Here is a 17,216-nt window from a genome sequence, read left to right on the forward strand (position 1 = left end):
TGACGTAGGTGAGAGGGGGAGGGGCGAATATGACAGGCAGAAGAGGAGGGCTTAACATATGATAATTGTGTTATCGACAGTATGGACGACTCCTCCAGAACCAAAGGAGCAATTACCTTGGTTTTAATACTCCAAGATACATTGTTTATACATTCTACGTAGCTAAATGGAATGACAGCAGAGTCCATCTCACTTCAGGGAAACTACATTTGGAGCTGTCCTTGTGTACAGGTTGAGCTGTCACTGGAATCTTTCAACTCAGGTAGGACGCTCGTGTTTCATTCATGTGAAAACTTTGTCAAACACGGTTTACACACTTATTTTTCAGTCTTAAATCACATTTGAAGTCAACACATTCTTTGTCAACACAAAAATAGCTTGCAGTGCTAAGTCATCAAACTGGTGGTTGGTGGCGAAGGGAAAGCCTTTTCGACCAATTGCGTGGCGAATCGAAATTAGTTGGGGCCTGAAGGTTAAATCTCATTGGCGGAGGGGCGGGACTACGCGTCAACCTACCCATCGGTCTGGAAGTTCCAGCGTTGATGTTGACGACAGGCACGGATTGTTTACAACACAGCTGACTGACCTGCCCACAAAAGTGCCAACATTTTGGTCGTAATGACCTTGTCTGGTTGTTTTATTTATGGCTCTATTTGTATTTTTTTATTACGACAATTTGTACAACTGTGCTTAGTTATTTTAATCAATAAGAACTGTGAATTATTTTTTTTATATAGCACCTTTCTCTAGTGGCGATTTGTCCAGGGTGTACCCCGCCTTCCGCCCGATTGTAGCTGAGATAGGCGCCAGCGCCCCCCGCGATCCCAAAAGGGAATATCCATCCATCCATCCATCTTCTTCCGCTTATCCGAGGTCGGGTCGCGGAGGCAGCAGCCTAAGCTGGGAAGCCCAGACTTCCTTCTCCCCAGCCACTTCGTCTAGCTCCTCCAGGGGGATCCTGAGGCGTTCCCAGGCCAGCTGCGAGACCTAGTCTTCCCAACATGTCCTTGGTCTTCCCCGTGGCCTCCTACCTGTGGGACATGCCCTAAACACCTCCCTAGGGAGGCGTTCGGGTGGCATCCTGACCAGATGCCTGAACCACCTCATCTGGCTCTTCTCAATGTGGAGGAGCAGAGGCTTTACTTTGATTTCCTCGCGGATGACATAGCTTCTCACCCTATCTCGAATTAGTGGTAGAAAATGGATGGATGAATGGACCTTTCTCTAGTTACTCAAAGCGCTTTACATTGTGTAACCCAATATCTTAGTTACATTTTTAAACCAGTTTGGGTGGCACTGGGAGCAGGTGGGTAAAGCGTTTTGCCCAAGTACACAACATCAGTGACTAGGGTGGCAGAAGCGGGGATCGAACCTGGAACCCCTATAAAGTTGCAGGCACGGCCACTTTACAAAAGGAGCTATACCACCCCAGCTAACCAGCACAAGAAAACGGAATACCACCCCAGCTAATCAGCAGAAGAAAACGGATCTACTTAGGATAAGACAACAATCGATTTTTAGTTGTGATAGTTTATGTAAACAGTAAGTTTTCATCACCATATTTCCTCAGTAAATGAAAAAATAAATACCAACTACATTATTGTGAACACTTACTGTATACAGTATTAACATATGCATACACATTTAACTTTTCTTGGCTTGTACAGCATTGTGACTCTGTTAACAGTCAGTTTGTTAACATTCAGTTGCCTTTTTAAATAGGCATGTATTTTCATTATAATATTTTCCATATTTTATTGATTTACATTGTTGTATAAAAAATCAGTAGAAGGCTGTGCAGAACATGGGACGCTTACTCTTTGTATTATACACATGATACATATTTTGTTCGCTTATACAAAGGAATAAATAAATCAGAACTGTATATACTATATATATATTATATATATATATTTATGTATATATATAAATGTATATATATGTGTGTGTGTATATCTATATATATATATATATATATATATATATATATATATATATATATATATATATATACATATATGTAGGTGTGGGAAAAAATCACAAGACTATATATGTGTGTATATACTGTATACACACATGTCGATTTATGTCGATTTATGAACTCAATTTGCTTCTTGAACATAGTTTGTAAATCGAAAAGTTTGTATTGTGACGCATATAGTTCCTTATAAGAAACAATGTAAACATGAATAATTGGGTCCAATCTCGACAAAAGTCCTTATTTTAGTAAAGAAAAATGCACGGTGGACCAGGGGTTAGTGCATGTGCCTCACAATACGAAGGTCCTGAGTAGTCCTGAGTTCAATCCCGGGCTTAGGATCTTTCTGTGTGGGGTTTGCATGTTCTTCCCGTGACTGTGTAGGTTCCCTCCGGGTACTCCGGCTTCCTCCCAACTCCAAAGACATGCACCTGGAGATAGGTTGATTGGCAACACTAAATTGGCCCTAGTGTGTGAATGTTGTCTGTCTATCTGTGTTGTCCCTGCAATGAGGGGGCGACTTGTCCAGGGTGCACACCGCCTTCCGCCCAAATGCAGCTGAGATAGGCTCCAGCACCCCCTGCGACCGCAAAAAGGGACAATTGGTAAAAACTGGATGGATGGATACTTGCAATCGATTGAATGCCCCAAGAATACAATGATCTAGATGAATGAGAACATGCATTGATTAGTTTAGTTAATTTTTCAGTTAAAAAGATAAACGTTATGAGTATAGATCATTGTGCATCATGAACTCTAACCGACTGGCTTGTAATTTCCATTGGCCTGTCACACAGATGGGTCAGGCACTATGGAGGTTGCCACCCAGACAACAGCAGCAGCTTCAGGAAGAACTTGCCGGCCGACTTGCTGACAGTGGAGGAGTAAGACGAGAGCAAGGTGATCCTAGCTGTCGTGTCTCTTATTTTAACTACCGTTGTCATCAAATACAGTTATACCGATATTTACATGTGTTCATCATGTGCATGAATGTCATTCATTTTAGTAGTTCAAAGAAAAATACTCTTTTTTTTTTTTCACAGCTAGGGATGGGCAGCCAATTAGAAGAGTTCCCCCGCAATGTTATGGCCCTGACATATACCATCTGCTGAAAACTCGCAGAGGAGGTAAGATCAAAATATTTTTATATTTTTTCTTGTTATGTTGCTGATTCCTGTTTTGTTTTTGTTTTTTCATTATTATTATTTGCTTTGCTTTATGGATTTATTTGTTGCTTTTTTTCTTCATAGTGTTTGCATTCATGTATTACTGGGAGATACATGAAAATAAATTCCACAAGCAATTAAGTATCATTTAACATTAGTACAAGTGGAAAAATAAGTTAATGACTGTTAATCTCAAGATTTATATAAAAATAACAACTGTATTTTACTGTATTATATACTGTGTATTTCCTGTATTAAAACCCCTTATTTCAGGGATTAATTTTATATTGATTGTGGGTCCTTAATGAGTTATCCAAACTGTTCTTAGTTCAGGGTGGAATATTTACCCAATGTACAGTACATCTTCAGTGATTTTTAAAAACAAGAATTGAGCACATGAGTTTACATTTATTTTAAATGTTCTCCAATCCACAGAGAGTAAAAATTATACACAGAATATCAAATATATAGAATAGAGCTCTCTGGGTAACTCATGATATGATACAATACTACTGTATTTTTCGGAGTATAAGTCGGTCCGGAGTATAAGTTGCACCAGCCGAAAATGCATAATAAAGAAGGGAAAAAAGGTATAAGTCGAAATTTTTGGGGAATTTTTTTTGATAAAACCCAACACCAAGAATAGACATTTGAAAGGCAATTTAAAATAAATAAAGAATAGTGAACAACAGGCTGAATAAGTGTACGTTATATGACGCATAAATAACCGACTGAGAACGTTCCTGGTATGTTAACGTAACATATTATGGTAAGAGTCAATCAAATAACTAACATATAGAACATGCTATACGTTTCCCAAACAATCTGTCACTCCTAATCGCTAAATCCCATGAAATCTTATACATATAGTCTCTTACGTGAATGAGCTAAATAATATTATTTGATATTTAACGGTAATGTGTTAATAATTTCACACATAAGTCGCTCCTGAGTATAAGTCGCACCCCTGGCCAAACTATTGAAAAAAACTGCGTCTTATAGTCCGAAAAATACGGTATATGCAATACATGGAGCACGATCATGATTTCTCGATGTGGCGATACTGCGATAATTGACAATCAGTGGCAACCAAAATAATTTGATATTAGCCAGTGTCAGATATCTGCACCTCTAGTTGGCGTAGCAAAGTGTTTCTCTTTCTAAATGCTTGAAATATATACAGCACTCAAGCTATTAATTACACAGGCTGACCAGGGAATATACCGAAATATACATAGCCTCTGGTTTAACGTAAATACGACAGGTAATGACTAGAAACTTGCCGATTGATCAGACACTGAATAGGTTCGGCCGGTTTTCGAGAAAAATAATGTGATAAGCCACCGCCGATTAATGCCTTTCAATGCTGATCACCTTTGGACAATACTTTATTTATTATTCGTCACTCGACTGACAAAAGCACATGTGAGTTAACTGTGTCTTACTATATACACTGTGCAGCAGTTTCCCCAAGTGTCATTCCCACTTTCCGACTGAATTTAGCTGGGATAGGCTCCAACCACCCCCACTTTTTTGTCACTTGGCAGGGTGTAAGGGAAAATAATTGAGAACCACTGGCGTGAATGTCTCAGTGAGTTTCGTAAAATCCACCCAACATGCAGAGTCTCACTTGATAGCATTAGCTAATAGTAGATTTATAGGTTGACAAACAAAACTTGCCATATTTCCCGGGCTATAGAGGGCACCGGGATATAAGGTGCACCCACTAAATTTGAAAATAAAGTTTTTCCATCGATTAGCCACACCAGACTAGAAAGCCGCAGATATACGTTTTTAAATTAGTTATAAATGTAATGTGTGAATGTGAGTGTGAATGTTGTCTGTCTATCTGTGTTGGCCCTGCGATGAGGTGGCGACTTGTCCAGGGTGTACCCTGCCTTCCGCCCGATTGTAGCTGGGATAGGCGCCAGCGCCCCCCGTGACCCCGAAAGGGAATAAGCGGTAGAAAATGGATGGATGGATGTTTATTTCCATACCTTAAGTGTTTCCAAAGTGTTTCCAAACAGTGCCAGTAACACGGCAGTAAAACTGAGGAATTTGTGAAAACTGAAAACAATACACACGCCGTTGTAAGTTAATAATACTTACACTGACATTTGTAAACGTGTTACCCATCCATTTTCTACCGCTTATTCCTTTTTGGGGGTCGCGGGGGGCGCTGGCGCCTATCTCAGCTACAATCGGGCGGAAGGTGGGTACACCCTGGACAAGTCGCCACCTCATCGCAGGGCCAACACAGATAGACAACATTCACACTCACATTCACACACTAGGGCCAATTTAGTGTTGTGTTACCATGTTAGTTAATACATATGCGTGAAAACAGTCCTACTGGCATCATACATGGGACGGTTCAAGTAAGTATAAAGAGTTTTAGTTATACTGTAAAACTTACAAATGTTGCTTGGAGTGATGAATGAAGAATTCAAACAAGTAGAACCACTATGGTTGGTGAGAGGACTGACACTAAGGTTGAGGGGAAAAAAATCACTGCCGGTAAATGGAAGGACACTGCAGCACCTGCAGTGAGCGAACTCGTCCAAAAAATGGCGCCATAGCACGAACAATAAAACACCCTCTGTGTTTTTTTTATGTTTTTTATTATAACTGCCAGCGAAGAAAAATCCATTAATTAGCCACTCTGTTTTATAGGTTGTATTCACTTGACATCACGTCCGGCTCGTTTACTATCCAAGGCTCGAAGTGGTGGGCCAGTGAGCGTCTGTTGTCATAGTGTTCTAGGCAGCATTTTGCTTTACTCGAAGAAAAACGCCCACTACTATACCAGCTGCATTATGGCGGAAGGCAGAGTTCACCCTGGACAAATCACAACTTGATAACGTATAGGGATATATCATATTGCATAGTTTGCCATTTTTGCTCGTATCTGCTTTCAGTGGTAAGATCGAGGCCCTTTTGCATACTCAGAGGTCGTAGTCTGTTTGCTGCACAGTAGCTATGTTGTTTGGTGCACCACCACTTTGTTCACTTCTGTTCAAAAGTCACATGTCCAAATACAACGTATAGTCCATAATTTACGGTAGTTTTTCCAACCCGGGGTCTGAAGAAAGTGAGGATGAAGGACAGTACAGCGGCGAAGAGGTCGTAATACAGTATATATATATATATATATATATATATATATTTATATACACACACAAGCAAGTGTATGTATATTTTTTATATGTTTGTGTATATATATATATATATACATATATATTTATGTATATATAATATATCTATAGTGTGTGTATATATATATGTGTATATATATATATGTGTGTGTATATATATATATATATATATATATATATATAAATACACACACATATATATGTATATATAGAGTCAAATGTTATTATTGACTCTAAATTATAAAAAAAATCCTTCAACAAAACGTGTTTTGATGAATGCATAAAGATGAAAAACAACTCATTGAGTTGAAACCATTTTCTGCCAGCTTTGTAAATGTGTTGATTTCCTGCCACAAACCCAACCGTTATCCATCTATCCATCCATTTACTACCGCTTATTCCCTTTGGTGTAGCAGGGGGCGCTGCTGCCTATCTCAGCTACAATCGGGCGGAAGGCGTCGTACACCCTGGAAAAGTCGCCATCTCATCGCATGTTCAACACAGATAGACAACATTCACACACTAGGGCCAATTTAGTGTTGCCAATCAACCTATCCCCAGGTGCATGTCTTTGGAAGTGGGAGGAAGCCGGAGTACCCGGAGGGAACCCACCTATTCACGGGGAGAACATGCAAACTCCATACAGAAAGATCCCGAGCCCGGGATTGAACCCATGAATACTCGGGACCTTCGTATTGTGAGGCAGACACACTAACCTCTCTGCCACCGTGAAGCCTTTTTTTTGTTTTTCCCCCCCACATTTACCCATTCACACATACATTCACACACTGATGGCGGGAGCTGCCATGCAAGGCGCTAACCAGGACCCATCAGGAGCAAGGGTGAAGTGTCTTGCTCAGGGACACAACGGACGTGACTAGGATGGTAGAAGGTGGGGATTGAACCAGTAACCCTCAGATTGCTGGCACAGCCACTCTCCCAACTTTGCCACGCCGTCCCCCCCAACTTTTATGCATAGCCCTAAAATGTTTCTATAGGGTTGAAGTGGGCGCATTGGGAAGGGGTTTCCAGAACATTATTGTGATTAAACTCATCGAAAAACAGCTATTATGTGTTTTTGGGTTAATTTCCCTGTTGGAACACCAAACTGTATCCAAGTTCCAGCTGTCTTCGTTTGAGGAGAATTAGAATTGGAAGTAGTCCTTCTTTGTGGTTCTATCCAGTTTGTGTAGTGCACCGGTGCCACTTGCAGAAAAAAATGCCCCAAAATATGTCTGACTGTAAAACTTTTATTCAGAAAGCACTTGGCTAGCCCTTGTGGGCAGCTGCAAATTTCAGTCAAGCCTGAAGCTGTCAATTTTATAACAGGCACTTCTTTCTTGGCTGGCACCCTCAGTCCTTGGTGATGTAAAACTTGATGTGTTCACTGTGGACAGTGACACAGGTGTTCCATCAGTTTACAGTTCATGGCAGGCTCGGGCTTTGGCGGTTCCTGTGTTGTTCCTGAATATCCTAACCAATTTCCTGACAATTTAATGTTATATTCTTTCCAGACCTCCAGACCTTGGAAACTGTTGAGACATTCAAACCTAAATTCAAGCTAATTAGTTTGAATTGTTGAGCTTGAAATGGGCATTAGTTTAGACCAGGGGTCTCAAACTCAATTTACCTGGGGGCCACTGGATGCAGAAACTGGGTGAGGCTGCTCACCCCCAAGCCAAGATGGCTTGGTTGACCACCAAGCACCGTGCAATCTATTCAAGTACTAAATAGGCGTATGTCTTACTCCAAAAAGCAGATGCAAACTATGCAATGGAATAGATCCCTGTACATTATCAAAAAAGGATTTGTCCAGTATTATATGTTGGTCGCGTTCTCAGACATATCAAACTAGTGTGCTCCAGCCGCCACTCTACACGACAAAACCGATGGAAACTCGGAAAAGCATGGAGGTCTAAAACGTCTTTGTGTGTGGCTGGGTTTAAGAAAAAATTGGTATCAGTACTCTCCTGCATCATCGGGTAAGATTGCATTCCCTGATGTAACTTTGCATCTACTGATGTTTGTTGCTGTTGCACGTGCCGTTTACGGGTAGCATGGTTTCCCTCTGTCTTTATCAAAATATAACTATATATGTCAACATTGTGTATGTGCTTGAAGCTTCAATTATTATTGCTGCCTGTGTTAAAATTTTAAAACTCTTTTAGGTTTTGCTGAAATTTTTTGCTTTCTTTTATTTAGACTTGCCAAGTTGGTGCTTTTTTGAAACACGTAGCAAACATGTGTTTAAGAAATAAAAGTAACACAAAGATAAAACTTCAATGGGAAATAATAACCAATAAAAGTATGTCAAACAAACTTTTAACAAAGTAATCGCTGCAAACTCATGCATTCTTTGAGTCTGCTCCTTTGTACTGGAGTGTGAGCTGCTTTCTTGTTGTAACGGCACTTGTTGTCCATATATATTAGAATTAAGTTCATGTATGAGCTCTAGGGCTGGCAATTATGACCAAAGTAATAATTAAGGTTATTGTTATCAATATTGAAGTCGGCAGCACGGTGGAAGAGGAGTTAGTGCATCTGCCTCACAATACAAAGATTTAGTAGTCCTGGGTTCAATCCCGGGCTCGGGATCTTTCTGTATGGAGTTTGCATGTTCTCCCCGTGACTGCGTGGGTTCCATCCGAGTACTCCGGCTTCCTCCCACCTCCAAAAACATGCACCTGGGGATAGGTTGATTGGCAACACTAAATTAGCCCTAGTGTGTGCATGTGAGGGTGAATGTTATCTGTCTATCTGTGTTGCCCCTGCGATGAGGTGGCGACTTGTCCAGGGTGTAAATTACCTTCCGCCCAAATGCAGCTGAGATAGGTTCCAGCGACCCCCTTCCAACCCAATAGGTACAAGCGGTAGAAAATAGATGGATGGAATATTGAAGTCATGATTACTGATTGTTAGATAAAGCAGTGTTGGGGTGTGAACGTAATACCATCATGTACTTTGTAATGTCTAATAAAAAGTTTCATGATAAACTTTATCCATATATCTAAAGACAAATATTATTTTTTTTCATTCTTTAATGATATAAACTTGTCAACATTTTGTCATTAGATGATGCCTTTATCTCTATTTTTACATTTTTATATATGATGTTTTTTTTTTATTATTATTTGTTAATTTTTTTAAGTTATATATATTTATATTTACATGTAGAGGCTGTATCGGGACAGATTCATTAATTACATTGTGTTATTATTATATGAGGTGAAAGTTGTGTAAATGTTTTCCCTCTGAAAAAAGATACAAAGCATTAATTAAAATGTCAAAAGGACTATGACATCCAGTGATAAGCGAATGTTAACTTTTGACCACAACTGTTTATCTAACTTTTTTTTTGTCACTGTGGGTTTTGATTTTTTGTTTTTGTAGGTAGAGAGCAACATGGTTTTATAGATCTGGAGATGCTTCCACCAGAATTAGGCATAACCATATTGTCGTACCTGAATGCTACTGATCTGTGTCTGGCCGGGTGTGTGTGGCAGGACCTAGGAAATGATGAATATCTCTGGCAGGGGTAAGGAGATTTAAGTCTGGTTTCTGTTCCTTATTTGTGTTACTAAACAGCTTTGGCTTTTTACCACATGTTTGTAGTAAATGTCCGTTCCCCCCATCTTTTCTAAATGAGTCTTTTTGACAACTCTTGTGTGTGGATCTCCCAGGCTCTGTAAGTCCACATGGGGTCACTGCTCCATCTACAACAGAAGGCTGCCTGCTGGTTTCTCATATAGAAGACTGTATCTACAACTAGATGAAGGCAGCCTTACATTCAACGCAAACCCACAGGAGGTAACACATGCCAAACATCAAAGATCACTCGTGCCCCAGCCTATGCTCCTGTGTCTGGATCGTCCGATGCACTGAGGCCCCTTGTAAGGCTGCATGATGTATGATCTGTCTGTGTCTCTTCCCCTATAGGGTATCAGTTACTTCATGTCTAAAGGCATACTCGTGGATCACCCTACAGAGCTGGCTAAGTTCATCTTCTACACCCGACGGCTCAACTGGAAGATGCTGAGGATTTATCTGGACGAAAGGTTTGCACAGAGATACACACACACATGCTTAAAAAAAACCTAATTGGCGCCATAGTTTACATTAGGACATTTCTTAATTTTTTAATGGATATATTTAAATGTAAAAAATAAACCCCTCTATCATACATAGTAGAATTATATAATTTCTGACAATAATGTATGAAAAAGACATATATGCACATAAAATTGTAAAGTAATATTATTTACATACAGTCATACACAGTAATTTCAAAAGGGAGGAGAGGCAAGTTAAAGATGAATGATAATAACACAATGATCATTGATTAAAAATGTATATTAAGTGTTCAAACAAAAATAAATGTTGTTTGTGTGATTTTCAAATAATGAACTTATCAGATCTGTTGTCTCTAAATTGTGTGTGTGTGTGTGTGTGTGTGTGTGTGTGTGTGTGTGTGTGCGTGCGTGCGTGCGTGCGTGCGTGTGTGTGTGTGTATATATGTACATGTGCGTACGTATATATGTGTGTAAATATATATATATATATATATTAATATATATATATATTTTATATATATATATATATATATATATATACTCACACACATATATTTAAACACACACATATGTATGTGTGTGTATGTATATATATTTATACACATGCAAATATATATGTATGTATATATTTATATATATATGTGTAAATACTGTGTGTGTATGTAATTACACAGTATATTTTCTAGCGACTCGGTTGAAAAGCCGAAAACTTAACATTGCATCTTCTTGTGTGTGCAGGCGTGACGTTTTGGATGAGCTCGTGACCCTTCATAACTTCAGCAATCAGTTCCTTCCCAACGCTCTGAGGGATTTCTTCAGACACATTCATGCGCCTGAGGAGAGGGGAGAGTATCTGGAAACGCTCATCACCAAATTTAGCCACCGGTTTTGTATCTGCAACCCCGGTCTTGTTCGTGATCTGGGTCTGAGCCCTGGTTAGTGCACAGCTGCTACCACACAAACAGAACACCAAACTACTTCAGTATTTTATTTTATTCTATTTTTTTTAACTATTTGTTACCAAATATATTAAATTCATATAGTTGTAATATTATTCTTATTTTTGTTTTTTCAAATACATATGTATTTTATATTTAACATAATAAGTCTGTTTCACTCAGTGTATAGTTGCAAAAAATGACAGACAGGAATTAAAGTTAATTGTTACGATATAGACATTTTAATGAAAAATGTGAAAACAATGTTATGCTCCCGGAATTCATTTATTTATAAAAATGTTGTCACAATATCCCAGGTAAAAGATAAAAGGATTGCCGGTAAGTATAGAATCAATAGATCAATAATTAAGGCATTTCCAAAAAGGAATAGGAAGAACTTGAGCTTATTTAATACTACCCCTTACCCATTTCTCTGCAATTGCTATCTTAAAAATGTTTAGGGTCACTCTGAAAAGAATAGGTTACCAGGGGAAAAATAATTGCATAGTTTTATTCCACAATTATTATCAAAAATCACTTTTTTACTCTACCAGAATTATGTTATAATGCTTCAGCTATTATTGTTGTTGATTTTTTTTTAAATTTAAAACTGGAAAAATTTTATACACACTATTAATTTTATTCAGTAAGATGTATTCCTAAGCATCAATGTTGTCAAAGCCAAAGTAGGCTGTATAAAATATGAACTTAGTCGATTATTATGTGTGAAAAAAGGACTACTTGTTCACAAGCCGTATCATCTTATATGACCCACCAAACCCTGGAAACAATAAGCGTATAGTAAGCGTTGTACTTTTCTGACTATATGTTCTCAATCTTTACATTTTGAGAGAAAAAAATACATGTACTGCCTGCAATTGTATATATTTTATACTTTAATATGATCTTATAATGCACCAAATATTTCATTTTCATACATTGCAGACAGTTTTTGTTAGAATAAAAATAAATACTTATCTGCTTGATACATGATCTTAAAAGTAAGTTACCCATCAAATTGACAATAAATTATACGGTAAAAGTTTTTCTGTTCTAAAAACAGTGGTACTGTTTTTTTCCCCCAATTTACAGCAAAACACCATAAAACAACATTGGTAGAGTTTACTAAAAAAAATTGTGGTACCATTTTTCCATTTAAAGCAATGTGCTATAAAATCATTGTAAATTTTACGGTAAAATTCAGGCAATTGACCTGCCTGATTTTTTATTTACTGTGTAAGTAAAAAAATATGATAATCAGATGCATTGTTAATTGATGAGGCAAATCCTTATACATATATATCCATATAATATTATCTTTTTCAAATGGCCCTCTGAAGGCAGCCATAATTGTAAAATGAGTTTGACAGCCTTAATCTTTGTTTATTTACAAAATAATAGTTTTTAATTTCTATTTTTAAAAGGGACATAACAAAAAACTTGCTGTACATTGGATTGCTTTTATCGTATTTACTAAACAAGGCATGAACAATATGAGTTATTGAGACCATTGCATCCTTAAGTTTTCTTTTTGTATGCTTGGAACCTCTTTCATATCACAAGGCCCCTTTTTCTTCAGTTGTCCAACATGTGTCACTGTCATTCAGCAAATAGGGAGGGAAATGCCGGCAAAAAGGAGGTAGCATTATCAACAAATCCCAACATCTCTAACTAAACTGTCTTCCTCACCAGGCCATGCTGAAGCCATCTGTAATACTTACTTGTGTGATTAGTGGACTTAGTGTAATGGCTTGTAGACCACGGATGAATGGCTGCTGCCTCTGAACCTCTTTTTCATGTCTTTTGGGAAGGGAAATTTAAAATGTGTCTCCTTCAACGTATCCCGGAGTTTTACCGCAATATTTATGTGACAATGGGTGGTTGGTTGGACATTAGGTGCAGAGACAAAGTAAGAACAACTTTTTTTCTTGTAAGCTCACAGGTATTGTCACATGACAAAATGTTTTCTTTATGTTTCTCAGGGACTTTGTGAGCTCAAGTCAAGCGCAAAGCTGACACATTTAAAAAGGATCTTCATTTCTGATCATTGTCGACATCTCTGCCATCAAGTTCTCTGATCACATGTCCCGCTTTGTGCTTGCAGACGCCGTGTACGTGCTGTGCTACAGTCTGATCCTGCTGTCCATCGATCTAACCAGTCCTCACGTCAAAAACAAAATGTCAAAGAGGGAGTTCATCAGGAACACTCGGCGGGCGGCACATAATGTCTCGGATGACTTTGTGGGCCATCTTTACGACAACATTTACCTGATCGGCCACGTAGCGGCGTAGCTCCACCCAGCAGCTGTCTGGTACAAAAAAAATCCTCACACTGCACCCAAGAGTATGAACCAATGACTGGGTTCCTCCACGTCTCTGGAATGTTTGAAGAAAACACATGCCTTCAAGTCCTTCCAGGAGCATACGAACAAATGACTTTATTAGATCATTTACCGCGGCACTGTGGGAGAGACGATGCTACCAAAATGATTTATGTAATATTTGAAATGTTTCTACTAAGCTAAGGCAGAGGAGGATGGTTTAAATTCAAACCATTACGACACGCTCTGGCACTGCACTGATGCCCAAGTACTACTAAAGTGGTGGAAGGATGAATCCTCACAACCTTTTCCCAATGACCGTTCAGAATCACTAACAGGACATTTACGTTCAAGCAGAATGTCAATGTATCAGCGACCGTTTTAGGATCTCTTCTCAAAGTTGTTGAACTAGGATAAGTCGTTGGGTAGTCCGTGTACAGCTTGTATCACGTTACGGATTTACTATCCTCTGGCCCTAGTGTGTGAATGTGAGTGTGAATGTTGTCTGTCTATCTGTGTTGGCCCTGTGATGAGGTGGCGACTTGTCCAGGGTGTACCCCGCCTTCCTCCCGATTGTAGCTGAGATAGGCGCCAGCACCCCCCGCGACCCCGAAAGGGAATAAGCGGTAGAAAATGGATGGATGGATGGATGAAATAACAACACACAGCCACAAGTGTTATTTAGAGTTGGTACCTATCCCTGCCTTAAACCTCTTGGGCATAGAATGACCACTGGTTGTTACTAATATCATTATCCACGGGGGCAATATACTAATATACTTTATGCAGTACTATATAGAGTGGGTAAACAAGTATTGGATCCTAAATGCCAACCACCAAACATTCTGACCTCCGTAGACCAATTGTGTCCATGGAACACACAAATTAGGAAAGTAGTCCTTATCCCAACCCTCTATACTAGGGGTAGGGAACCTATGGCTCTAGAGCCAGATGTGGCTTTTTTGATACCTGCATCTGGCTCTCAGATAAATATTAGCTTCAATATTGCTTAACACGATAAGTAATGAATAATACTGCTGGTAGTCAGTGTTAAAAATAACATTAAGAATATAAACAATTCTAATGCACCTTAATCCGTGAATCCGTTTTTTTTCCGCACCTGTTCATTTATGGTAAGAAGTATTTTATTTATTATTGGTTAACTTCAGAATAACAATGTTATTAAAAAGAATAAATGACTTGTTCTACTCTAAAAATGTTGGTCTTACTTAAAAATGCACACATTTAGTTGTATTTACTGTTATAAAATATTTTACGTCTCACGGAAATACATTTTAAAATATTTGGCTTTAATGGCTCCCTCAACCAAAAAGGTTCCCGACGCCTGCTCCAAATAGACAAAAAATAGTCCAAAAAAAGTATGTTCCGCTCAACCTCTCTCCCACCATGGGCAGGACTAAAGAACTGTCAAATAACTGAATGGAATATATTATAAACCTGCTCAAGACTGGAATTGACTGCAAAACAATCAGGAGGAAGGTTTGGGAAGTTAGACACCTGGATGATACAGACTCGGCTCGGGAGAATGTGATGTGGTCACATGACACCAAAATGGAGCTCCTTGTAAACAAGGGCACTCAAAAATGTTTGGAGGCAGAAAAATGCTGAATATGAACCAGTGACATGGAGGTGGATACATTTGCCTCGGGAATGTTTCTTTGGCCAAAATCCCTCCTGAGATGTTTGCATGCTGACCAACTGCAAGAAACATCTGACAAAAATATCAGAACTTGATGAAATATTTTTTTTGTACTTTTTCCCATAAAGAACTGTAGCTATCCACCACAATTATCTGATTGTAGGCAAGACTAAATGATCGTTGTACTTACTAGACGAGTACACAAGCTGTACATTGACTACTCTAAAATTATTCATGTTCAATTTGTTAGTATAGTTCCTAGAGAAGATATACTGTGATACAAATACACTCTTGTGAGTAAGCATGGCTTGAACTTCTCTTCCCACTAAGTGGTTTATAAAAGATAGCTATTGTCTCAAAGTTAAACTGTGATATAGTTAATTACTCTAATCAACCTTGAGTGTAACAATCGGATGAAACCCAACAAGACACATTTATATTAATGACTATCAACTGAAAAGCTATTTATATAACATATACGAGCTAGTTATAGCTGCTAGTTGAATACTTTGGATGCATTTTTGTGACACAGTTCACGAGGAAAAAGTGAACACTAAATTGTACAATTTGGTGATGGATGTTAATCTGCTTCATCGAGAAGACGTCATTTGTTAGAAATTATACTGACAATTCCCAGTGGTTATAAATGCACTTTTTGACCATAACGAAGAATAATATTGTTTCCTTAATCCGGTTCAAATGTTGTTCAGTTTCATTGCAAACATTCACCATGAACTGGCAAAGTCAAGGAGACTTAAATATTTCACCATTTTTACAATGCAGTGTGTCATTTTTTTGTTAAGGAGATGGCCTCTTTATTAAGGCAACACTACATTGCATAGCAGCAGCAATATACTTAGTTAACATAATATATTAATTGTTTAAGGAACGCCATAGATTAGAAATGGACTTCTTAATAACTAAGAGAGTTGGAACAAATTAGTCAACTGTAGCTTCTGTTCATGTAAATCAAAGGTGTCCAAAGTTTTGCATATATGAAACTATAAGCATGCCATTAAATTCGCCATTGTGTTATTCAAACAAGGTGCATGTCAGCTTTGTGTTTAACATTTCCACTTTTCCTTTTGACATTAAACCTTTTTATTCCCCCCCTCCCCCCCACCCAATTGTTGAGCGGATTATTTTTCGGTAGTAAAAAAATAAGCAGGCAACTCTTTGGACACCCCTGATAAAGGGCAATTATTATGAGGCTACTAGTGAATTATCAATAAACACACTTAATGTTGTTCCAAAGTTATTTAACATTTTTCTTTGAATGTCGTTATATATATATATATTTATATTTAGCTGCTGTCATGACACTAAAGGTTGCTTTTTTGGAATGTAAATCCTATTAGTTTTGTCCCTTTCTCACACCGATGAAGGATAGGTTGAATAAATTATGAACACAAGTTTTTGAAAGTTTCTTTGGTGTTTTGAATGCTTTGTAAGTACACTTTGTCACTCATGTCTGGCTTGTAAAACCGTTGACTCATTCAGACATTGCTACCATGTTAAGGCCTTACATCTGTGACGTTTGCTGGGTATAGTGGTGCGGGTCGTTCTTTCAATGATGCAGTTTGGGCTTGGACACAGCGTGAAGGTAAGAAATAATGATTTATTTAAACTAAAGAACAAACTAAACAAAAAACTTGCACTAGGCACAAAAGGCAAACAAAGAGCTAGCATGGGAGCACGAAAACACAAAAGCATAGCGCGGAAGCTAGCAAGTACAAAGCAGGTTTATCAGAATTGGGAATCAGCGTCGTCACTTGTTGCGTGCAACAAAAACTAGGAATCGAGGACGAGTCAACGGAAAAGGCAGGCTTAAATAAGGACAGTAATTACAAACAGGTGTGCATCAGGAAACAAAAAGCAGGTGAAGCAAATAAGAAACTATGGTAACAGAACAAACCAGGAACTAAGGC

General features: G+C 38.4%; 1 protein-coding gene across 1 annotated transcript; it reads left to right on the forward strand.

The window, feature by feature from the left end:
* Positions 1-13: 13 nt before the first annotated feature.
* Positions 14-16,700, forward strand: fbxo8 (F-box protein 8). Its single transcript, XM_061880879.1, has 8 exons — positions 14-262; positions 2,776-2,878; positions 3,022-3,105; positions 9,690-9,834; positions 9,980-10,106; positions 10,236-10,354; positions 11,108-11,304; positions 13,412-16,700. The coding sequence occupies exons 2-8, from the start codon at positions 2,776-2,778 to the stop codon at positions 13,597-13,599; spliced, it is 963 nt and encodes a 320-aa protein (XP_061736863.1). The 5' UTR covers positions 14-262; the 3' UTR covers positions 13,600-16,700.
* Positions 16,701-17,216: the final 516 nt, after the last annotated feature.

The sequence above is a fragment of the Nerophis ophidion genome, linkage group LG20 (assembly GCF_033978795.1).
Source record: "Nerophis ophidion isolate RoL-2023_Sa linkage group LG20, RoL_Noph_v1.0, whole genome shotgun sequence".
Classification (NCBI taxonomy): Eukaryota; Metazoa; Chordata; class Actinopteri; order Syngnathiformes; family Syngnathidae; genus Nerophis; species Nerophis ophidion.